The sequence below is a fragment of the Gigantopelta aegis genome, chromosome 10, assembly GCF_016097555.1.
Source record: "Gigantopelta aegis isolate Gae_Host chromosome 10, Gae_host_genome, whole genome shotgun sequence".
Classification (NCBI taxonomy): domain Eukaryota; kingdom Metazoa; phylum Mollusca; class Gastropoda; order Neomphalida; family Peltospiridae; genus Gigantopelta; species Gigantopelta aegis.
Window position 1 is genome coordinate 26,197,681 of NC_054708.1, and position 26,563 is coordinate 26,224,243.

Consider the following 26,563-nt stretch of genomic DNA (forward strand, 5'->3'; position numbering starts at 1 on the left):
CACTTTGTCCAACTACCACTGTTCTGTATCCGGCCCTTGTTGGGCCAGCAATAATCCACAAGATTACCCTGTCAGTTAGGGGAGGGGGAGGGGGGGGGGGGAGCGTCAAAGGTTAATGGAAATATTACATTTACTTCGGCGACAAAGAGAGTTCTAACAATGGCCATTTTATAGAAATCGAACTGTTGAATGAGAATCGATATGGTAGATACATGAACGATTATTCAGATGGATTTAATACAGCGATAACGTTTCGCATTAAACAATCGTAAATAGCATGGTGTCTATAATGACAACTACAATCAATGCATATTTAGAAAAAATATCCACAACTGTTTAATATTAATGAATACCACGTAGAATATAGAATTAGGCTACACCAAACCAGACACAGCATAGCAGGGCCGTAGCTAGCGGGGGGTGGGGTGTGTGTGTGTGTGGGGGGGGGGGCATTATAGAAACTGAAAGAAAATTCTCTTCTTAACTGTTTAAGGAGTTTTAGACTTAACTACTGAGTTGCCCCCCTCCCCCCCCCCCCAACAAAACATCCTTGCTACGGCCCTGCATTGTAGAGTTGCTTCCTTACAAACTACTGCTTTTTTGGGGGTGGTGGGGTGGGAGGTTATTAGTAATATTATTATTACTTAGAGAAAGGTGTAAATTTATTTATTTTATATTCATGCTTACATTAAAGTTTTGTTTTCCCCAAACAGTTCTGGGCAAACTCCTGGGTAATTCGAGCTATCTAGCTAGATCCAAGATAGACTTAAGCAATATTGATGTCAAAATCTGTGTACTGGCCTTTACACTCTATAGTGAGCTGAGCTGTTGACTTAAGAGTGGGACTTAGCTCAGTGGTACTTAGCGCTCGCTTGATGCGCGGTCGGTTTGGGATCAATTCCCGTCGGTGGGCCCATTGGGCTATTTCTCGTTCCAGCCAGTGCACCAAAGAAAGAAAGAAAGAAATGTTTTATTTAACGACGCACTCAACACATTTTATTTACGGTTATATGGCGTCAGACATATGGTTACGGACTACACAAATTTTGAGAGGAAACCCGCTGTCGCCACTATATGGGCTACTCTTCCGATTAGCAGCAAGGGATCTTTTATTTGCGCTTCCCACAGGCAGGATAGCACAAACCATGGCCTTTGTTGAACCAGTTATGGATCACTGGTCGGTGCAAGTGGTTTACACCTACCCATTGAGCCTTGCGTAGCACTCACTCAGGGTTTGGTGTCGGTATCTGGATTAAAAATTCCATGCCTCGACTGGGATCCGAACCCAGTACCTACTAGCCTGTAGACCGATGGCCTACCACGACGCCACCGAGGCCGGTAGCCAGTGCACCACGACTGGTGTATCAAATGCCGTGGTATGTGCTATCCTGCCTGTGAGATGGTGCATATAAAAGATCCCTTGTTACTAATGGGAAAAATATAGCGGGTTTCCTCTCTAAGATTATATGTCAAAATTACCAAATGTTTGACATCCAATAACCGATGATTAATAAATCAATGTGCTTTAGTGGTGTCGTTAAACAAAGCAAACTTTACTATCGACTTAGGAATTAACCCCAACCGAGCACTTATCCGCCTTAAAATCAATGATATAACTAATGCACCGTCAAGGCCAAATGACAAGAGTGACGTAGACCATTGCTAGGTCGTCAGGTTTGATGTTCAAAGTGGTCGATGGATCAGTAAAGCCCATTTTCACAAAACCACGTTTACCAGCGGTTTTGCACGTAAACGAAATCTACGATGTCAAAACAATATTTGTACAGTAATTAATAACTGTACACATAATTTGGAATATCATTCACCCCCCCCCCCCCCCATCACTGCCTCTGTAAAATTGAACTCGAACACGTTTATAAACGATATTTTGTGAAATTGTTTCCAAATGGTCAACGACTTGCAATCAGACACGTATGCACAATATTGTGCAGGTGGGGGGTCCTATACCGTGGTGAGTATTGAAGTTGGAGGTGGGGTTGGGTCATGCTGTCCCAGAAAATATTTTTAAAAATAGAACGTTCGCTTGCAGTGTGGGGGGGGGGGGGGGGGGGGTGTACGGGTCGATACCCGTTACTCCACCCAGATCGCGCGCTTGCCAGTATATTGAAACAGTCATTAGACAGTCCTGTCCGTTCCTTGTGTACTGACGATAAAGTTAGATAACATGTATTCTGTGATAATGTTATGATACAAAATGTTGCTCAAACCACAGTACCTGTATGTATACTAGTATATATATATTATATATAATCACAAATTATTTTTCATTATCATTGTTGTTAAAACACATTATGCAACACAAATCACCAATGTAACAGTATTAAAGATGGAATCATCTCTGCGTTTTTTTTAATTGTTTTTTTAATTTAAACAGCCACTATCATCATTGCTGGGGTGGGATCTAGCTCACTTGGTAGTGCTCGCCTTACATGCATGCGTCATAGGATCGAACCACCTCAGTGGACCCATTCTCATGACTGGTACATCAAAGGCCATGGTGTATACTGTCCTGTCTGTGGGGAAAGTGGATATAAGAGATTGCTGCTGTTAATGGAAAAATCTCCCGTCATGGACAGAACTGGAGAAGTCAGAGGTTGTGCCCACGACAGGCGTGCTTGAACAGTTCTCTGATGGAAGTTTAAAAAAAGTTTTTGTTCAACGACACCACTAGAGCACACTGATTAATTAATCATCGACTATTGGATGTCAAACATTTGATAATTAGGACTCGTAGTCATGGGAGGAAACCCGCTAAATTTTCCTAATGCAACAAGGTATCTTTTATATGCACTTTCCCACAGACAGGAAAGCACATACCACGGCCTTTGTCCAGTGGTGGTGCACTGGTTGGAACGAGAAAAAATCTGATGGAAGCATGCTAAAAATTACCCACCCACACTGGAAAAAATGTAGTGAATTTTCTGTATGACTTCATGTCAAAAATGACCAAATGTGGGGGGGGGGGATAGCATATTTTATTTTGTCTTGTTTATATGTTAAGGGGGAAAAAAGTGTCTTGGGACTCAAATGGGAGTGCATAGTACTTCCATTTACTACAGACCTACTACAGTTACAGCTATTCTGATACTGCTGTCTGATCTGATGCAACATATGTATCCATTGTTAATACACTGCATTTAGAAAATGTCCCATCTTTTCAGTGGTGATGTGGCAAATTCGCTTTCCATGCCCTAAATTGAAAATTAAAACTGGAGACTTTAGTGTCACTTTAGAATTTGAAAAGTGAGAAAAATATGCTTGCTGGTTCATCATCATAGTAAACAGACTCATAGACATGACCAAAAATGTTCATTTATTATCAAATAATATTATAAAATAAGGCAAATCAAATACTATTTTTATAAATAACAAACTATATTTAGGGATATAATTTTTCAGTTTTATTTAGCATTCATTTTATTTTGACATCTACTTTTGAGCACTTGGTTATTGGTTAAATCAAGAGGTGCCATTAATCAAAAACAAACGTTTAACTTTGGTTATCAGTTAACATATCAGTTCAGCCTACCTAACTGGGCAACTCGCAATACAAAATAGAATTGTTCACAGAATTTGTCAACTGGCCCTTGTGTCCTAATAGTTAATCTATTGAGAGTAAAGCTGTTTAAGCTGGCCTTACAGCTCCAACCCAGACTGAAGACACATTTCTCAGACATTTAATTGCATGCTTTAATCCAAACAAGGTTCAAGCAAGTTGTCCTAGGCAGACACCTCAGCTATCTAGGTTGTCAGTTCAGGACAATGGGTCAGTGGTTGGTGAGAGACAAGTCTGTGTAGTGGCCTTTCACTTGTCCATCGAATGAGATTGATGAAGCTAAAGTCATCACACTTAGATGAGATTGATGAAGCGAGAGTTATCAAACTTGGATGAGATTGATGAAGCTAGAGTCATCACACTTAGATGAGATTGATGAAGTGAGAGTTATCAAACTTGGATGAGATTGATGAAGCGAGAGTCATCACACTTGGATGAGATTGATGAAGCGCGAGTCATCACACTTGGATGAGATTGATGAAGCGCGAGTCATCACACTTGGATGAGATTGATGAAGCGAGAGTCATCACACTTGGATGAGATTGATGAAGCGAGAGTCATCAAACTTGGATGAGATTGATGAAGCGAGAGTCATCACACTTGGATGAGATTGATGATGAGATTGATGAAGCGAGAGTCATCACACTTGGATGAGATTGATGAAGCGAGAGTCATCAAACTTGGATGAGATTGATGAAGCATGAGTCATCACACTTGGATGAGATTGATGAAAGTCATCACACTTGGATGAGATTGATGAAGCGCGAGTCATCACACTTGGATGAGATTGATGAAGCGAGAGTCATCACACTTGGATGAGATTGATGAAGCGCGAGTCATCACACTTGGATGAGATTGATGAAGCGAGTGTACAGGTGACCCATCGTGTGCACATTGGAATGAATCACGGAACTGATCACTGTGGTAAACTTGTCATCACACTCTGAAAAATAAAACATTGACGCAATACAGCTCTTCATATCAATTCAATCTAGAAAAGTAACATCGGTGGTGTTGAAGATTTTATACACACATGTACATCTGCACACTCACATGCATGCACACATACCACACACTTTTATACACATACATGTTTATACACACACAAAATACTTTTTTTTTATCCTATAACTTGCCCATAACATCCATGTCATAAACCCATTAAATATTTACCATTATTCACTCGGTTAATAATGTTTAGCTGTCAATGTGTCATTTGTTTACAGTCAACAAGATTTGTATACCTGAGCATAACATTTTTATGAGATTTAGTTGAAGTGAAAGATGTCAAACTATTTGGTGCTAATCGTGATGATGTCATATTATTGGTGAGGGGACTTCAGAACTTTGATTTACTAAATATCAAATTAAACTGTTATTTTAGAAGTGTTATAGGATAAATAGAATTTGCTATGCCTGATTTTTGATATGAAAAATATCAAGCTTGTCTAGTTAATCACTATTTATATTGGCAGAGCCTCAACAAATACCGATTAACAGACTCTGTTGATATTTTCCATATTAAAAAACCACTTGTGCTGAATCCTCAATATATGCACTTTCCAACCAACAGAATAACACATACCACAGCCGTTAATTTACCAGTTACCAAACAGTGATAGCGAATAGTAGGTAAAAACAAGGCCATTGAGTACTATTATGTAATACTAATTTATGTACAAATTATTGTCTACAATGTATAAAGAAATACCAACTTCTATTTTCAATTTCCAATTTGTTGCAGGTTAGTGGGTTTTCCTGTAAAAATAAGAGAAAAAGAAAAGTAAAATTCAAACACAAAAATTCCAACTGAAAGCAAAAATCAAATAAAGATGTCATGGAAACAACCTTAAAGTGCCAAGAACATGTCAAAAAATCTTTGCTCTTGCCACATCATCTATTGTGACTTTGATAATTAATCTCCAACATTCAAATAGATTTTAAAAATCAGGATCTACAGTCCTTCCCACAGGGAATGCGTTTTTTCATCCTATGCAATTTACTACAAGTTATTTATTTCTGAGCCGATTATTTTCTAAAATTAGTATTTTTTTGTTATATCCAAAACACTTACATTTATTTTGATGCCAAACCAAACTGAAATTATTTACAAATTGTTTCTTTTTGTAGGAGGATAGGACAGATTGACTATATAGATATCAATTTCTGAACACAAATGCAAACATGTTTGTGACAAAATGTAAACCCATTCTAATTAACTAATCAAACTAGCAAATCAAACATATATGTCAGAAGAACATCTACCAAAAAACCATTAATATATCTTCAAGGCATACTAACAATCTTCCAAGGCATACTAACAATCTTCCAAGGCATACTAACAATCTTCCAAGGCATACTAATTCAAGGTTGATGGCACAGTGGTTATGCTACAGGACAATCTAATTAAAATTAGCTCCACTATTACATGTGGATCTAAAGACAGCCAGTTGGAGCTCATTTCCACCAATCAAAACCGTACTTGCAGAATCCTGCCAGTGATTTAAAACTAACAACACTGCGTAGTCCCCAATGTCCAGGTAACATTTCGTCTGTAAATAATAATTTAAATATTGACCAATCACACTTCGCCTTTTATAACGTTATTTGGGAGCATACAAATTCTAAAAATATCGGGCGAGTCTATTTTAGTGGCCGCAGTACAGCGAACCATACCAATACGTACGGGGTGGGTTATCAGTTTTCAATTTTACATTAAAAATTATTTATTTATTTATAAAATTAAAAAAAACTAAATCAGTCTTCAATTTTACATTACAAATTATTTATTTTATAAAATAAAACATGTTTTAAGGCATTCGTAATTCACACGAAACATGTCGTATACCCTCAGGATAATTCGGAATGTTTTCAAATTATTTTTAAATCACTGGCAGGATTCTGCAAGTAAGGTTTTGATTGGTGGACATGAGCTCCAACTGGCTGTCTTTAGATCCACATGTAATAGTGGAGCTAATTTTAATTAGATTGGCTACAGGATATAAGGCTGATGGGTGGTGTTTTCGAATTCTAGTCCCATCTCAAATATGATGGTTTCGAATTCTAGTCCCATCTCAAATGTGGTGGTTTCGTATTCTAGTCCCATCTCAAATGTGGTGGTTTCGAATTCTAGTCCCATCTCAAATGTGGTGGTTTCGTATTCTAGTCCCATCTCAAATTTGGTGGTTTCGTATTCTAGTCCCATCTCAAATGTGGTGGTTTCGAATTCTAGTCCCATCTCAAATGTGGTGGTTTCGTATTCCAGTCCCATCTTAAATGTGGTGGTTTCGTATTCTAGTCCCATCTCAAATGTGGTGGTTTCGTATTCTAGTCCCATCTCAAATGTGGTGGTTTCGTATTCTAGTCCCATCTCAAATTCAAAACGAGTACACAGCTCAACGAGGAAATGTAATGCTAAACAGAATTGCCTGTAACATTAAGACTCAGAATTTCCCTCTCCCTCCCTCTCTCTACTAACTTCAACAGATGGCAGATGTAAATGGCTAACAAAACATGCTTGGACTTTAATTGGATATAAAAACAAAAAGAGATTGAATATAAACAGGCCATTTTACTGTAAATATATTTGGTTATTTACCTTGATGTATCTCCACACACCAATTAGCAACAGATAGCCCTCGTAGGGGGTTGCATAGTAGAAAATTTCTCCGATATTTGACATGGGTCTTGGTAGCATTCCACTCTATAAAAGAAACAAAAACTGAGTACAGATATAATATATTCTAGAATTAATTTTGTCAAATTAAGAGCAGTTTTATTATATACAAAAATTGGATGCTGCTCTGCCGGGTAGCATCCTTTTATTTTGTTTAATGCTTTATGGCAATGTATCCTCATATTATTTATGATATAATAATATCTAGCTCTGGATGAGCAAAACACTTCGCCAAATTATCTTTAAAAATGCAAAACCACAGTTATTTTCCAACAAAATACCAATTATTCCTTAAAATATGTTTGCCAAATTAAAATAAAATTTGCCAACTGTTCCTAAAATTCGCAATTGGCGAATGCCAAAGCTAGCCCTGTAATATTGTCATGCAAATCAGTATTATCACAATGTTGAATGTTCCCAGACAACTATACTATGGCTTATTCTGTGACAATTCATGCAAATCAGTATTATCACAATGTTGAATGTTCCCAGACAACTATACTATGGCTTATTCTGTGACAATTCATGCAAATCAGTATTATCACAATGTTGAATGTTCCCAGACAACTATACTATGGCTTATTCTGTGACAATTCATGCAAATCAGTATTATCACAATGTTGAATGTTCCCAGACAACTATACTATGGCTTATTCTGTGACAATTCATGCAAATCAGTATTATCACAATGTTGAATGTTCCCAGACAACTATACTATGGCTTATTCTGTGACAATTCATGCAAATCAGTATTATCACAATGTTGAATGTTCCCAGACAACTATACTATGGCTTATTCTGTGACAATTCATGCAAATCAGTATTATCACAATGTTGAATGTTCCCAGACAACTATACTATGGCTTATTCTGTGACAATTCATGCAAATCAGTATTATCACAATGTTGAATGTTCCCAGACAACTATACTATGGCATATTCTGTGACAATTCATGAAATAAATTACCACAACAACAACAAAAAAAACCCCAAATAGTTCATTCCTGATTTTTTATAACTTTTATTCAGTATTATTATATTGGGTTATTATTTGTAAAATGTATTTTAAAATTATTATTCACTGTGGCTGAGTGATCTTTTAACATCATCATTCCAAACAAATATGTCCTGAGTTACCATAATTATAGGATATTAAACGAGCTTCCATTTTGTATCATGTTTATGTCCCGAGTGAAATAATTTTCAATTGTCACGAGCTTTAGTGAGTGACAATGAAAATTATTTCACGAGGGACATAAACATGATACGAAATGGTAATGAGTTTAACATCCTGTTTATTACCCATAATCGATCTGAATTTATATCACTCATCTCGTTTCGTTGACGTTCCTGTAAGGTTGTAGTGCGTTAATTGATGATGTCATCATGTGACGTCAAAAGTGTTACATCCCACTTGGCATTCTAGTGGGATGTATCACTTTGATATATACCAAGATATTTGTAACCATATGGGTAATAATTATAAATATCTATGGTACTAAATAATCTTCACTCAGCCCCCATTTTGAGATAAAAAAGTCTTACCCGGCCTAGACAGTGAATCAGTTTACAAGCTGCTTCAAAGTGTTTAGGCGAGTTCCGCATGGCCTTGTCGTGGACACTGTCATAATGGGTCAGCACACTTCCCAGAAGACATCTCAACACAGGTGACATGTGGTACACAAACACAGCATCTGAAATATATAACAATTATCTTGAGAAAACCAAATATCTAATGAATATGAAAAAGAAAATGGTTTATTTAACAACGCACTCAACACATTTTATTTATGGCTATATGGCGTCGGACATATGGTAAAGGACCACACAGATATTGAGGGAGTAAACCTAATGTTGCCACTTCATGGGCTACTCTTTCCAATTAGCAGCAAGGAATCTTTTATATGCACCATCCCATAGACAGGATAGCACATACCATTGCCTTTGATGTACCAGTCGTAGTGCACTGGCTGGAGCGAGAAATAGCCCAACGGGTCCACTGATGGGGATCGACCCTAAACTGACCGCGCATCAAGAGAGCGCTTTACCACTGGACTACGTCTCGCCCCTCCAAATATCTAAGTTACATTTTTTAAAACATATACACAGAAAATGTTGTTGGGTTTTTTAATGTTTTCCATATCGCTTTGGGTTAATGATTATCACGTTGACTTTTTAAAGTGATAAAAGTTGTACATTTACATATTTTTTAATTATACAGAAAGAACTAACAATAATAATCATAATAAGGTACTGTTAACCACATATTTTCCATAACACAATCATGACAATTTAGAAAATGACTATGACAAAAAATATGCTGTCAAAACATATTCTCCACAGCATTTTCTGCAGCAGTTTTGTGGTTAGTGTGCAAGAGAGGAGTTTAAAGGGACACACCCTAGTTACGGCTATTTGTTAACCATTACGGCGTTGTTTTTTGCTATTAAACCCCATTTTTCACAAATAAAATTGCACTTTACTTACATTTTATTATTTAGAATACACATTTCCATTCACCTGAAGTGCTTTTTGGTAATCCTGATGTTTGTAAAACCACGAAATGCATTTTTTGCATTTTTTCACAAGACGTGCTGTCGAGAAAAAAACGTTAAGCAAGCGAGGTCCAATCTATTTTTAGAGGAAATCTTACTGTGTAAAGGTCACAGATGTTGGTATACCACGTGACCATTATCATTTTGGTTCGGTTTGTTTTCTCGTGCACGGTTCGCGCAATTGTTGTTGTTCATTTGTGAGATTTTTCTTCACAGTTCGTGAACATTTTCAGTAACAATAAAGTTCAGACAATTAAGTGTCTCAATACAAAACGTTACAAACCCTTAAAACCAATAATTTTGCTAGGTCTTACGATATCTGGAGAGGGGATACAACCAGGACAGAACAGTTGGAACATGTCCAGGAGAGGTGAAAAGAACGCACCCCAAGTCTGTGCGCACTCTGTGAAATTTGTCGTGACGTAGGCATTGTTGTGCTTCGAGCGACATCTACCGGTGACATCAGAATACTAACTTTCAAAATTATTTCAAGCAATTGGGACATGGGGATTCCCATGGTATTTATCGATATAAAACCTGCTTTTTCACTCCATTTGATAAAAACGTGATCTAAGTGTGTTACAGGTTTGTAGATTAACCAAATTATAATTTATTTTCGCTGGATGGAACTACGGTGTGCGGCTTTAATTTATCAGTGTTTCAAAAATGAATAATTATTTAACCAAAGTGATAGAAAATTTAAAGTTCAATGGAAAAATAAATTCTGCAGAAAACACTGCCACAATCTCCATAGCATTGCCGATAGCCACGATTAATTGCCAGGATTGTATCAAGGTTTTAAGATGGACATTTTCCAAACCAAAGGGGTACGTACTTGAAGAAAATGCACCAAGCAGATCCCAAAGCACTGGATGTGATTCGAATTTCTTCCATACCACTAGATCTCTGAAATATAAAATTTTCACTGTTAAACATGTATGCACTAGACATAAATATGAGGAGTGGGATTTAGCTCAGGTGCTTGTGTCACAGGATCGAACCACCTCGGTGGATCCATTCAGCTGATTGCATATTTTCTCGTTGCAACCAGTGCACCACAACTGGTCAAAGGCCGTGGTATGTGCTTTCCTGTCTGTGGAAAAGTGCACATAAAAGATCCCTTGCTGCATTCAATAAAATGTAGCAAGTTTCCTCTGATGACTATGAGTCAAAATGACCAAATGTTTGACATCCAATAGCCAATGTTTAATTAATCAATGTGCTCTAGGGGTGTCGTTAAACAAAGCAAACTTCTTCTTTTTTAAAGACATAAATATGAGTATTTATTTCACTATTTTATACCAGCCATGGGGCAGTTTAGGATACAAAACTTAATGTGTCCGCTAAAGAAAACTGACTTTACGTAAGTGTCAAAATATGCCAGTAACTGAAGGGGTTAATTATATATCAATGAGGGCAGCCAATGCATAACCTTCAGTTTTTGGGGGGGTAGACACACTGCCCTCTGCCACCCCCTCCACATCCCAACACCATTGTTCCATGACCCATCATACCTCAGGTGTCAATACATTAATTACCTTTCCAAGGAAATTCGCAGAAACTCTTCATCTGGCCAAAAGATATCATTATACAGCACGTCTGGGGTGACAAAATTAACCACTGTGGTTGCCATGGTTATTGCTGCATGTTCGTTCAGTTCGTTGTGCAGAGATTCCTGTGTATTGTCCATCATGTCATCCAGAGAGCTATCCATCGGACTCTCCTGACCACAGATCCATAGTACGTCGAGCAAGCTTCGGATGTTCCGTGCTACCACATCCTGAATATTACAGCAAACAAAACAACCAAATTAAAGTAACAAACCCTAGTTTTTAAACACTATGGCGTACGTTCCACTATTGAGCCCATTTTTAATAAACGAAATCAGATAATTACTTAATACTTCCATTTTATTCTTTTGATTATCCATTTCCGTACATCCAAAGTGTTTCTAGTCATCCTGGTGTTTCTAATACCACGGAATGCATTTTTCATATTTTTAAAACTGCACATACCTTAATAGTTATAGTTATAGAGACTAAGCTCTAGTCTACCTTTTACGGGTATTTCCCCATTTCAGTGTCACAGAGTTTTGTTTTACTTTATTGTAACTTTATCCAAATGTGTTACAAGTTTGTGGAGTAACCAAACTTCGTATCCATTTTCACAGGTCTGCCATTTCTAATTATTAAATCCTAACTACTATGTAAAGATGCAATCGTGAATTACATCCTTTTTATTATAATTACAAACTTTCTGAATTTATACGATTTACTGTATTCTGATTGGCTGACGTCACTAAAAAACCAAGCGTTATCCTTCCATAAACCTCATAAAAATACGTCATCACGGAAGACCAAGATCGATTGGAACTATTTTTAGCTGCATGGGCGAGAAGCCCAATGACCCATTTCGGTGATCGTTTTAAAAATAGAACAAGGAAGTGACCTGTTTTCTCGATTAAAAAACGTAAGGGAAACTGGATGAGATATTCATGTTATAAAAAAAAAAAATTACAATATATTTTTTATTTGTTTTTATTCTGTTAAAAAAAACCCCCAAAACATCCAATAGTATGTATACATGTATTCCTACGCTTATTTACAGACCATGGCTGACGGTAAGAACGAAAGAAATTATTTTTGAGTGTTTTAAGGTACACTTCTTGTACTGTTTGTAATTATAAGAATTGTTTCTCATTTTTTAGGAATTTATCGATGTATAAAAGTCACAGATGTAGTATAAAATCGCTTCGCTACGCTACGTGATTTTATACCATTTGTGACTTTTATACATCGATAAATTCCTAAAAAATTAGAAACAATTCTTATATATACAGAATATATTATCTTCATTAGTTTACTTTTTAATGATGTGCTATTCTTTCATATCTTTTAGCTGTAAATACCAATCTAGATCAAATAAAATGTATAAATTCACCACTCAATGCTGAAAACGTGGGATGCCTTTTCCATTGTCTTTAAAAACAAATAAAAAATTATTATCATGAAATACCCCATAACAGAAAATAACTTTTAACAAATGCAATTGTTAAAGTGGCAATGAAATGAAAAAACTTCTGTTTTGTTGAGACAGGATATTGTGTTACCTTTGGTAAAATGTCTGTAGCAGATCTAGGTTTTAGTCCCTGGCCAATGACACCTGCATGAAAAACACTGGAGTGAGACCGAGTCAGAGTCAGAGATAATGCACTTTTGCGGTTTTCTGCGAGCAAGGAAACAAAGTCTTTACTGTCACTTCTGGAACCAGGCTGGAGCTTTCCACCAAACAGCAGAGCATTTTCCTGGAATCATAACAAAACACACTATGATAAATAAGGAAAGTCTTTACTGTCACTTTCTAAACCAGGCTGGAGTTTTCCACCAAACAGCAGAGCATTTTCCTGGAATCATAACAAAACACACTATGATAAATAACGAAAGTCTTTACTGTCACTTTCTAAACCAGGCTGGAGCTTTCCACCAAACAGCAGAGCATTTTTCTGGAATCATAACAAAACACACTACAATAACAACATAAATATGCTGAACTTTGTTTTTGTTTAATGTCACCACTAGAGCACATTTATTTTATTAATCATCTACTAATGTACATAATAAAAAAGATAAATGACATACAGTTTTTGAGGAAAACTGCTACATTTTTTTCAATAGCAGCAAGGGATCTTTTACAAGCACTTTCCCACAGACAGGACAGCACAAACCATGGTCTTTGAAATACCAGTCATGGGATGGGGAAAAAAACAATCAGAGAATGGGTCCTTAAGCACATCAGGTGAGTGCTCTACCCACTGCACTAGACCCTACCTTACAATGATGTTAATTTAAGGAACATGCAGGATAGGACATAGAATGGGGTTGGTTTGGCTAGGATAAGAGTTGGCTAGGATGGAGATGGGGTGGGATAGGGTACAGTAATGTATAGTAGGGTCTGGATGGTAGAGGGAAAGTTTGTTTTGTTTAACGACACCACTGGAGTACATTGATTTATCAATCATCAGCTATTGGATGTCAAACATATGGTAATTTTGACACAGTCATAGAGAGGAAAACTGCTACATTTTTTCCATTAGCAGCAAGGGATCTTTGATATGCACCATCCCACAGACAGGATAGCACATACCACGGCCTTTGATATACCAGTCGTGGTGCACTTGCTGGAATGAGAAATAGCCCAATGGGCCCACCAACGGGGATTGATCCCAAAACGACCGATCATCAAGCGAGTGCTCTACTACTGGGCTACATCCTGCCCCTGACTGGGAACAGACCTGTGTTGTCAGAGGGAGTGGGGGCTTAGGTATATACTAAATAAATCTGATTTTTAATTGGGACTCGGGTATATAGTCTCCTGGCTTAGGGATTTTCAAAACTATCTTAGCACTGTGAAACCGTAAAAAAACATCATAGGTTGTGACGTCATTATACCACATGCCATAGTGACGTTATAGCTTACAATGGTTTTACAATTTCGTAGGCTAAGATTGCTTTGAAAATATGGGCCCAGGTTTCGATGAAAAGTAATCAACAGAAATGGTGTCCCATCTATTGTCTAGTATGTACCTGTGTATACTCATATTTTTCACATTTGTTTCTAACATAAGTAAACTGTGTATGTCTCCTGTATTTCAGGAATGAGACAAAACAATTGTAAAGCCTACTGCAGAAAAACATTCACTTACACTGACAACGGCTCCCTCGGTCAGGAACTGTAGCAGCATGGATCTGGCTATAGGAAGTGTCTGTATTTGACGACAGCAATTCTTGCAGAGACGGATTCTACGCAACATTATCATGTTATCTGGTAAAGAGAAACATTAACATATTATAATCAGTACAGATCTTCTTCAAAGTGTCATAAAAGACATTCGCAGATCTAAATGCATGAAAAATGTTGCAGTAATCTTGCCATTCAACATACAATTTTTTTTTTTAATTCAACATATTAGAGATTTCAACCATGCAACATACGAGATATTATAAAAAAAATTCAGCATACTGGTTATTTCAAACATTCAACATACCAGAGATTTAAAAAATTAAATATACCAGTGACTTTAGACATTTAACAAACCAGTAATTTAAAACATAAAATATACCAGAGATTTCAAACATACAACATACCAGAAATTAAAAAGATTCATCATATCAGAGATTTAAAACATTTAACAAACCAGTAATTTAAAACATTTAACATACCACAGATTTCAAACATACAACATACCACAGATTTCGAAAATTCAACATACCAGAGATTTAAAACATACAACACACAAGAGATTTAAAAAAATCAACATACCAATGAATTCAAACATTGAAAATGTCACAGATTAAAAAAATTCAACATCCCAAAGATTTCACACTCTCAAGAGATTTTTAAAAATCCAACATACCATTGAATTCAAACATTAAATTAAATGTACCAGCATACCAGAGATTTCGAGCATTCTGAAGAAAGTAGACGACAAAGCACTGCAGAGGTGAGTGAGAGTTGTGGCATCGACTGCTGGAGGGATGTTGATGTGAGTCAGAATACTGAGCACCGCCGCGGACACCTCCCGGTCTGGGTGAAGCATCAGCGACGAAAGTGATCTCATGTGATTCTGTAGACAATGACGCAGTCGAGAACTAAAACAAAACAAAAAAGAATTGTTTTATTTAATGACACACAAAAAACATTTTTATTTATGGTTATATGAAGAAATACATACAATTTGGTGGACTAATGAATAAATTTATACATACAAATTGGTATACTAATGAAGGAAGGAAATGTTTTATTGAATGATGCACTCAACACGTTTTATTTAGTTATATGATGCCAGACATATGGTTAAGGACCACACAGACATTGAGAGAGGAAGCCCACTGTCGTCACTTCATGGTCTACTCTTTTCGATTAGCAGCAAGGGATCTTTTATATGCACCATTCCAGAGACAGGGTAGTACATACCACGGCCTTTGCTATGCCAGTTGTGGTGCACTGGCTGGAATGAGAAATAGTCCAATGGCCCACTGATGGGGTGGTATACTAATGAATACATTTATACATACAAATTGGTGTACTAATGAATAAATTTGGTGCAATAAATTTGATATGTAATTCGTAGATCCAAGTTCATTTCAGAAATATTCAGACCTCTTTATGCAAATTTATGTGCACCAGTAATATGAAATCTGAAATGTGTTTAATTTACTAATAATGTTTTAAGTTGTTATGAACATGATGTAAATAAAAACATATCAATCTGTGCCCAGTTAAAAAATAAAATGGGTTAACTTATTAAAAACCTAAATTTTTGTCAATGAAACATGAAAATATTTTGCCAAATAATGCAACTATAAATAATGTTCCATTAAAACAGGCTTAGTAGTCGATGTGTGTATAATACATCATGGACATACAAATCTGAATATATATGTACTCTACAACTGTCACATTGAACAAGTCCTAAATGTTTTTTGCCAAAACATTCCACAATTTATTTTTAACTAAAATATTCTTAGCAGTTACAAAAAAAAAAAAGAAGAATAAAAGTTTGAATATTTTAATTAATCTACTACAGTAGTGTGACTTTGAAAATGTTACGGGGCGGGACATAGCCAAGTGGTAAAGCATTCGCTTGATGCACGGTCAGTCTAGGATCGATCCCCGTTGGTGGACCTATTGGGCAATTTCTTGCTCCAGTCAGTACTCCACCACTTGTGTAACAAAGACCGTGGTATGTACTATCCTGTCTGTGGGATGGTGCAAATAAAAGATCCCTTGCTGCTAATCGAAAAGAGTAGCCCATGAAGTGGCGACATCGGGTTTCCTCTCGCAATATCTGTGTGGTCCTTAATCATATGTCTGACGCCATATAACCGTAAATAAAATGTGTTGAGTGCGTCATTAAATAAATCATTTCCTTCCTTCCTTGAAAATGTTACAATTATTTGCAAATTTGTATGGTTTCAAACACCTTAGTAACAAAGATTTCAAAACCATTACAATTCTGTGACAAAACAAAACCAGCATATACCTTGTAGTCTTTTTCTTAAATGATTCGGTTTTCCTTTCCCACTGGACGAGAAAAAGGAGATTTTTCAACAGCTGAAGGTGACTGATCTCATTATGTGGAAGCAGTAAACTAAACACGTGATCAACAGTCATGGTAATCACATCAGGAAACACTGTCTCAATTCCTTTTTGAAGTCTCAGAAAAACAATCGACTGAAAAAAACACAAAAAAACTGTTGACAAATAGTGAGAATATTGGTACGTCTAAAGAAAATGAAATAGAATTTTTAAAACTTCAAGGGATATAACTTTAAAATACTGAAGCAACCTCTTAGCATGAAAAACATTAAAGACCATATATCCAAATTACTGAAAAATAACTATTTCATAATATAGCAATTTTCATAATATTGTAGGTGAAGCAGTCTCTGAGTAAGGAACACACTAAGAGCCATAACTTTATAAAATTAATTTAAAATCAACTAGTTTGTAACATAGCAATTTTTATATTTCATTTCAACCTATTTCCGTGCTTATATCCAATTAAGGTTCAAGCACGCTGTCCCGGGCACACACCTCAGCTACCTGGACTGTCTTTCTAGGACAGTTGGTTAGTTGTTAGTGGTTAGTGAGAAAGAAGAGGATGTAGTGGTCTTACGCCTACCAATTGAGTCATTAAAACTCGCTCTGAACCCTATACCTATTAGCCTTATGTCCGTTGGCTTAACCACGCCACCACCGAGGCCGATTTTTCATATTACCTGAGGTGCCCTCTTAGCATGGGCAATAACTCCAGCCAGAATGGAAGCAGCACCGGTTTGTCCACAGTACAAGGCAACACATATGAGCAGCTTCTGAAGCCACATCACACTGAAATAAGAAAATAATATAAACTAGAAAATTAACGTGTTCAGTGTACTGCCATGCAAATACCCAGGGTTTAATGTTCCATGCACACAAAATTCTATTTCTATCCGTGCATCGTTTTAAAACCAACATATGAATCAAGTTTTCAAACATCTGGGATAATCTCAGGATTCATTGGTGCATGGACTACTGGGTTTAAAACTGCAAAGTGTTGGGCACAGTTTCATAAAATGATCATAACACCAATAACAATTGTATGTCTTACTATTGCGACTAAATATTCTTCTATAATATGACTTTAACTCTCTAATGATTGGGGTACTTGTAACCACCTATTTCCAAAACCAGAAGACATTAAGCGGTTACACAATGTAATGACACATGGGAATAGAAAGAAAGAAAGAAATGTTTTATTCAACAACACACTCAACACATTTTATTTACGGTTGTATGGCGTCAAGCATATGGTTATTGACCACACAGATAATGAGAGAGGAAACCTGCTGTCACCACTTCATGGGCTACTCTTTTCGATTAGCAGCAAGGAATATTTTACATGCACCTTCCCACAGACAGGGTAGTACATATCACGGCCTTTGATATACCAGTTGTGGCACATTGGCTGGAACGAGAAACAGCCCAATAGGTCCACCGACGGGGATCGATCCCAGACCGATCCTGCATCGAGCGAGCTGCACCCTGCCCTCCATGGGAAAGGAGACGTGGTGCCTTATGGGTATATTTACAAGACATTACCTTTGTCCCTCACTTTCCATGAGCAGTTCGACGAGCTTGCCTATACTGGGTGTCAGACCTGCAATGAGCGGCACGTCGCAGGATGCCGGGTCTCGTTTCTTACAGTGAACCAGGCGCTGTAACTCCTGTAACAACTTGTTCTGTAACACAAACCATACACTCATAGACTAACATCACACTCACAAATTTCAGTCAAATAATGAAAATAATAAAAGCATTTCAAGACCTTAACTATTCACTATTCTAATGTCTGCCCAATGGCAGCTTATAAATCTGGAAGCCCCAGATTTCAGTGATGAGCCAATAACAAATACTATAACTATTTTTTTTGAAAATATATCTTCTGCTGTGGAAATCCAGCCAGATATCTGTTGATATATTTTATCGGATGCCTACCACAAGTTCGCTGCATGTTTCCTGAACTTCTTTCACTGGGCATTCTACCTCCATGCCATCTGAAAAAAAAAAAAACAAAAAAAAAACTTACTTTTCAAATTAAATTGTAAACTTTCAAGGATATATATAATATTTAAAAAAAACCTAGAAATCACAACTATAACCATAATCTTTGATAAAGCTACATGTAGTATTATCTTTAAAAATTTAGCAAGGCAGGGAAGACTAAATACTTTTGTGGAATTTTGTGGCATTTAAAAAAAAATTAAAAACAAAAATTAATAAAAATCAAATTAAAATTAATGTAATTAATGAACTTGCTTTAATAAACGAATGACAAAATATATAACGGATATTTATTAATTAATAGTGACAGGCATTCTTGACAATTCTCTGAAGGAAGTACGGTATGCTAAAGAGAACCTTACCCATATTAAGAACATAAATGATCACATAGCCTTTTTTATTTACACATTATTTCCATTGTAGATGTGCACTACAGGTACTATTTGAGAAATTTACTTGTCACAAACATAAGCTATGGTACATATATGTGTTAAAATAGCATGTCACAATATTAATCCAGTTTACAGTACTCATTTTGAATACTCACCTGACTGAATTCTTGGCGAGGCAGTCGTAACGAGAAAATGGAGAACATCATAGCTCCCAGTATCAGTTTTGATGGCCAGATGAACTACAAGGGTCAACAGGCTAAAACAAATAATAAATAATAAAATCAAAATATAAAAAGAGAAAGAAAGAAAAGAAAGAAATGTTTTATTTAACGACGCACTCAACACATTTTATTTACGGTTATATGGCGTCAATACAAAAAGAAAGAGACATATTTACCACATATTTAGTAACAAATACAGTCAAACATCAGTATCTTGATGTTCATGAGACCAAACCAAAAATCTCAAGATATTGGGGACTCAATGTAAGTATAACAGTTGTTGGAGAAAATTATACCATGGAAGCATTTTTTATATCCAAGATACTTTGGGCTGATGAGACAATATATAGATGTTCAAATAAGAACGTTTGACTGTATATTACACAGGTGTAATATTGCTCTGTTATAGTGGGGGAAGTACATTTTCAGCACACTGTAAACCACAGGAAACTATTAAGTTAAAGAGAATAGAACTCATAATTACAAATGATAAATAACATGACATACAGTGAATAGAAACAGTGGGATGTCTATTAGCTAAATGCTCATCATCTTTGAAGTTTGATCAAATTACCTGAAGTACTCTTGAGCATTTGTTTTTTTCCAAGTAGCAAACTGTTTGTGAAGTTTATTCAGCACAACTGGGGTTACTGAAATTTAAATTTTAAAAAAGTAAATTGGTAGCATTTAAATTAACAAGAAATAATTTGCAAAAAACCACTAATGAAAACACTTAAAGAACAATTAAAATGGAAGACAAGTTAATTTAGAAGTTACCAGAATGCACCAAAGAGCACATACAATATAGAAATCCTACAGGGGAGCATGTTACCAAAAATTAAAGTTTGTTTTACTTAATGACACCACTAGAGCACATTGATTAAGTGATCATCAGCTATTGAATGTGAAACATTTAGTAATTCTGGTATTTAGCCTTCAGAGGAAATCCACACAAAACATTTTATTAGCAGCAAGAGATTTTTTATATGCACTTTGCAACAGACAAGACAGTACATACCACAGCCTTTGATATACCAGTCAAGGGGCACAGGCTGGGATGGACAAAACACCAAGGAGGTTTAATCCTATGAACAAACCAAACACTCTAATAACTGAGGCCTTTTGTTAGCAATAATAAGCAATATATACTCAACAAAGAAAGTTTAGCAAATATCTTGTATGACGTCTAAATTTGCCATGGTTGAATAAACTTAAAAGAAAACGAGGTCCTCCTGTTGTGTTACGGCAAAGGTTGATGAGTTTATGTTGTTTGTAAATGGTTAACATTTCAGATGTGAATACTAATTAATAAAAATAGGTTCATTTATAAATGTTATGCCATTTCTTTTAACATTAGGTAAACTTTTGTTGTCGAGTACTGTATAATACTTTATTTTCTCGTGGAATTTATTTTTGCGTTTTTCGCGTGTGAATGAAATTCATGAAAATATATTCCACGTGAAAATAAACTTTTTATAAAGGCCGACAATTTTTTTTTTTTAAATGTAGTCTCGTTCAACTATACCACATTAGTTTCCGATGTACGAGGCTAGTAGTATTATTAGTAACAAAGCGGTGCTCCCTCCTGTCACGGAACAAACCACAAAACACAAAAGCTGCTTAAAACTTTAAATCAAGAACACGATTGTAAGTACATACATGATAATAAAACAATACTAACACTAAAAAGCTTTATGCTGTTTTCCTTCGCATGTGCTAGCGATCAGTTCATCGGACAGACTACACGTGTTCAACGACGGAAGTAAACGTGCATTATCACAGTATATTAAAAATGTGGAAGTGAAAAATTCCGGACTGGGCTATGTTCAGATGTTTCACAATTTTATTTTTATTTTTGGCCTGTTAGCCAATCACAAACCGTTTTGAACTAGTATTTTGACGGCAATAAATATTGTTTTAAACAAACTTAAGTTACTGAGTACTAGTAGCTTGTGCCTTCAAATTCCACTTCGTTTTCGGTTTTTGTTTTTATAACAATTATAAGGATTAAGAAAAACTGCACACGGTAAGCACCTTCTGTAAGCTTATTAACTTGTAAACAATAAAGTCTTGATTGGTTGAAGCAGGAAAACTATTGTTTTATGTGTATAGCACTCGTGTGTACATGTAGGATTAGTTCTACAGATTAGCGTAACAACCGGCAAAACTAAGTTCCATTTTTAAAACAAAATTATTGACATCTGTACTTCATTTTTTTTTATTGATGGGGGTTGGGGGATTCGCGAAAATAAATGTTCGCGAATTGATCCATTTTCATTCAATCGCGAAAATTTGATCCCGCGAAAATTAAGTATTATACAGTATATATTTATGACCCTTCCACACCCATAAATTGTAAATTTGTTTCAACAGGCCTCTACCATGACATAAGAGTAACACTTACATGATTTGATCATGTCGGTTGTGAGAACGTGAAGCAGCATGGGAGACATCGAGGCCAGCTGCAGTAGGAACGGAACTGTCGTCACTTTGACTGGGCTACTGTCACCCTGCAAACTGTCCTATTTATGGGAGAAGAGAAAAAAAGCATTCTGAGTGTACTGCTAAAGCAAATTTTCGTATCTCCTAAATTCAAGGACCATAACTCTTGTCAAAAATGGGTAAATCACACGTTGAATGGACAGACTGACATGTAGGTGCCTAATACTAAAAGTAAATCTATAAAGCAAACCTCACAATTTAAAATAATTGCATTACTGCTTTATCATTACAATATAAAGTCATTTGCATGAACCTGGTTAAGCCACAAAAAATGGTTTTGTTCAATCATGTATGAATATCAATGTAAAAAACCCCAAACAGTTCTAAGTTGTTTTATAGAATATGTTTTTGAACAGTGATGTTTCGACTAATATTTAGCTGAGCGCATGTACATGTAATCCCTGCCCCATCAATTCCTTTAAGTCACAATCATTAAATACTTAATTAATAATTTTCAATTATAATAAAGTAAACAAACATTTCTAAACATAAAAATAATTTATTTTGTGTAATTTTAAAAACATTCTTCAAAAATCTACCATAATAATAAAAATACTACTGGTATGTTATGCACAAATGTCAGTATTCTAATATACTGTAAATCAGGAAATGTTAGCGAGCACAAAACTTTAGCGAAACCATATATTTCATGAAGCTAAAATTAAAGAGACGTACAACAGACTCTCCCGAAAAATGTTTGTGTGACTGAACTGTCGGTGATCAACTGAACACACAACAATAGTTACATGCAAAATGGATAGCAAACAACAATAGTTAGTTAGCATGCACATTCTGTAATTTTCTACTAAAATTGAGCAGTATGTAAGCTACATAATGTCAAAATAAATCAAAAGTATTATTTAACCTGATCCTACAGCTTGAGGTTTTTCTTACCATTTCTAATATGACCGTGCTAAAAAAATTATATCGCTAATATATCACTTATTCGGATTTTGCTAAATCTTAAGATCGCTAATATTTTACAATTTCCAGAAAATTATTGACCTCAAATAGATTCATCAATGCGTGTCGAATATCTTGTCCATGTTTTGATGCCAGGTGGCCAAGAATTCCAACGACGGAGGCCATTTTGGGAATCTTCATGCGAGCGGACACGTCTCGACCCGCTGGGTCGGTCTCGGCGCTGCAGAAATCCTTGAGACCGCAGTTTAACACCCGTGTGATTATCATCTTGGGAAAACAAGACCTGAGTAACACAAAGATGTTAGTTAAAAAAAGAAGAAGAAAAATGGTAATGGATTCATTTCATTGAATAATGTGTAGTACATTATGAAAACATTATTTTTGCTTATTGAAACTGATACAAGCTATAAAGAAATCAATACACTAAGATGAAAAATGGAACATCCCAAACACACAAATATATATATATAGAGACAAAATTTAAAATTTTAATTAAAGCAAAGTTTTTAATGATATTGAAACATATTTTTAAAATCCTTACTTTAAAAGATATGCTGTGTTATTTCTTTATGTTTCTATTCAAAATAGAATAAAAAATATGTTAAAAATGTAAATAGTCTGGAAATTCTTATAGTTCCAATGGTTTCACAAAAAGAATTATAAATGTTAGAACTGTATGTATACTTTATACTTATATATATATACATATATATACTTGTATGTATATGAATGGAAAAACGGGTGACCACGTACCCGATGTGAGCGACGACCCAGTCAAAGTGCGGGCTGTACTTGACAGACGCTTCCAACAGAGCATCAACACACTTGTCTGGAGCTCCTCCCACCCTGAAACATTCACGCCACAGGTTTATAGTTTACCTCACCTGTAGCAGTGCTCAACAAAGGTTCGAGAAAGTCACCAGCCCTAACAGAAGCTTTGGCTAGTGCCTTCTGTATTACGCTAATACAGTTGACAAATCCACTAGCCCGGGACCAACGGCTAGTGGATTTGTCGAACCCTGCTGTACATTACATAACCTGCATATTAAGGAAGGACAAAGAAAGAAAGAAATGTTTTATTTAACGACGCACTCAACACATTTTATTTACGGTTATATGGCGTCAGACATATGGTTAAGGACCACAAAGATTTTGAGAGGAAACCCGCTGTCACCACTATATGGGTTACTCTTCTGATTAGCAGCAAGGGATCTTTTATTTGCGCTTCCCACAGGCAGGATAGCACAAACCATGGCCTTTATTGAACCAGTCAAGGATTACTGGTCGGTGCAAGTGACCATTGAGCCTTGCGAAGCACTCACTCAGGGTTTGGAGTTGGTATCTAGATTAAAAATCCCATGCCTCGACCGGGATCCGAACCCAGTACCTACCAGCCTGTAGACCGATGGCCTGCCACAATGCCACCAAGGCCGGTATTAAGGAAGGAAGGAACTATTTATTTAATGATGCACTCAACACATTTTATTTACGGTTATATGGCGTCAGACATATGGTTAAGGACCACACAGATATTAAGAGAGGAAACCCGTTGTCACCACTTCATGAGCTACTCTTTTCGATAAGCAGAAAGAGATCTTTTATATGCACCATCCCACAGACAGGGTAGCACATACCACATACTTTGATATACCAGTCGTAGTGCACTGGCTAACCTGCACATTATATCATGTCTTTTTAAGATTATTAGGTCACACATGTATACACACATCACCACCACAACCTCCACTCAATATTTAAAAAACATTTTTAACTATATTTTCTGGGAGGCACGACTTGAACCATCTTAGAAATTTCGCTTGTCAGAATTTGGACACACACTCCCTAAATATTTTCTTGCAGTGTTACCCGTTTTTGTATTAAAAAAATACTGTAAATTCAAAGTATATAACCTCAGCTGTTGGCAATTAGCAGCTTCATGTTAAACCACAGACTAAATGATATAAGACTTTCACTGTATAACCGTAAATAAAATGAGTTGAGTGCGTCGTTAAATAAAACATTTCCTTGTAAGATATGCTAGGGTATTTAGCAACCAAATTGTGCAAGGTTAGTGATGACACAACTGGTTGCATACTGACAATGCTAAAATCTGACTGAAATAAAGCAATCGGAATTAAACCAGTTACCTTTTTGTTTATTAAGTGCATGTAATTTGTTACAGTAATCAACTGAGTTTGATGCCGATACAGCTAGAAAATGGCATGCTAAAAGACTTTCAGCTGTGTACATTGACTTGGATAACACAAATTTACAGAGCTAGCTCTGGCACTCACCAAATTCACCAATTGATTGCGAATTTCAAAAACAGTTGGCAAATTTTATTTTAATTTGGCAAAATAATTTCATGTCATAATTGATATTTTCTTATAAAATAACTGTTTCTGTAACTTTTGAAGTTTAACAGACATTTTGGCAAAATTTTATGCTGACCTAGAGCTAGACCTGTAAAGTGTATTAACCAAGCTCTCAAATATTTTTTGTTGATTTTTTTTTTCGGGGGGGGGGGGGGGGGGGGGGGGGGGGGGGGGGGGGGGTGGAGGGGCAGGGACTCATCCCTCCTTTTAATTTTTACCTAGCGAGAACAGTTACATCACACGTCTATTATTTACATCACATATACATTATATCACATTTACATCACCAGTCTTCACCAGCAAAAGCTTGTGACCAGCCCTGCAACCATCCACACTGTCTGGAAAGTTTTAAGAGAGCTGCAAATTAATCGCCTTGCATAATGAATTTCGTTTGAAATTTCACGTGGTTGCTAGCCTGGCATCATTTAAGGAGATTCAGTCAGCCTTGATTTTGCAAATGGCGAAGACTGCATCACAGCATATATATATATCACATCATTTGTCGAATATGTCACCTGTACAGTACTCTTAAGAACAATACCTACATTGCAGAGAAGCACTCTGTCGCGAGCTCCATCAGCAGCTGGGTGGGCCTGCACGTCATCCACACCTGAAGAATCTCGTTGAGGGAATTTGAATGTGGAATGCCTCTCTTCTTGGCATACTTGCAACTCACATGTCCAAGCAGCTCCAGAGACCACTACATGTATAACACATTGATGCTAGTTTTTTATTTTTATATCAAATCAAAATGCCATATTTGTTCATTACGGTTCTATACATACAAGTAAATCACAGTTCTGAGTATAAATCAGGATACATATATAACAATATGTATGAAGATAACTGATAATAAATTATTTTATCTTTTTTGTACTCAAATTGCAGATTCAAGATATGTTAAAGGGACATACCCTAGTTTTTAAACACTAGGCATATGTTTTACTATTAGAGCCGTTTTTGATAACTGAAATCATACTTTACTTATATTTTCTGCTTTAGATTATCACTTTCCGCACATTCAAAGTGTTTTTGGTCATCCTGGTGTTTTTAATATTACAAAATACATTTCTCATATTTTTTAAAACACACGTGCGTCTGAGAAGTAACAGTTATGGAGTCAAGTTTTAGTCTATTTTTAGAGGGTATTTCACCATTTCAAAGTCACAGACTCATGTTTCACTCAATTGTAACTTTATCCAAATGTGTTACAGGTTTGTAGATTAACTAAACTCAGT

General features: G+C 36.1%; 1 protein-coding gene across 1 annotated transcript in view; it reads right to left on the reverse strand.

Moving 5' to 3' along the window:
• Positions 1–3,399: 3,399 nt before the first annotated feature.
• LOC121383180 (integrator complex subunit 5-like) overlaps positions 3,400–26,563 on the reverse strand; it is a 28,002-nt gene continuing 4,838 nt past the window's right edge. Inside the window, exons 4-22 of the mRNA XM_041513028.1 lie at positions 25,871–26,025; positions 23,704–23,796; positions 23,032–23,233; positions 21,929–22,046; positions 20,099–20,174; positions 19,459–19,559; positions 18,846–18,904; positions 18,450–18,589; positions 17,588–17,696; positions 16,849–17,039; positions 15,258–15,454; positions 14,509–14,627; positions 12,916–13,110; positions 11,345–11,586; positions 10,642–10,712; positions 8,797–8,945; positions 7,176–7,280; positions 5,293–5,335; positions 3,400–4,520 (exon numbers count right to left, since the gene is read on the reverse strand). Of these exons, the coding sequence (XP_041368962.1) occupies positions 4,417–4,520; positions 5,293–5,335; positions 7,176–7,280; positions 8,797–8,945; positions 10,642–10,712; positions 11,345–11,586; positions 12,916–13,110; positions 14,509–14,627; positions 15,258–15,454; positions 16,849–17,039; positions 17,588–17,696; positions 18,450–18,589; positions 18,846–18,904; positions 19,459–19,559; positions 20,099–20,174; positions 21,929–22,046; positions 23,032–23,233; positions 23,704–23,796; positions 25,871–26,025 (2,469 nt within the window). The 3' untranslated portion in view covers positions 3,400–4,416. The remainder of the gene's footprint in view (positions 4,521–5,292; positions 5,336–7,175; positions 7,281–8,796; positions 8,946–10,641; positions 10,713–11,344; positions 11,587–12,915; positions 13,111–14,508; positions 14,628–15,257; positions 15,455–16,848; positions 17,040–17,587; positions 17,697–18,449; positions 18,590–18,845; positions 18,905–19,458; positions 19,560–20,098; positions 20,175–21,928; positions 22,047–23,031; positions 23,234–23,703; positions 23,797–25,870; positions 26,026–26,563) is intronic.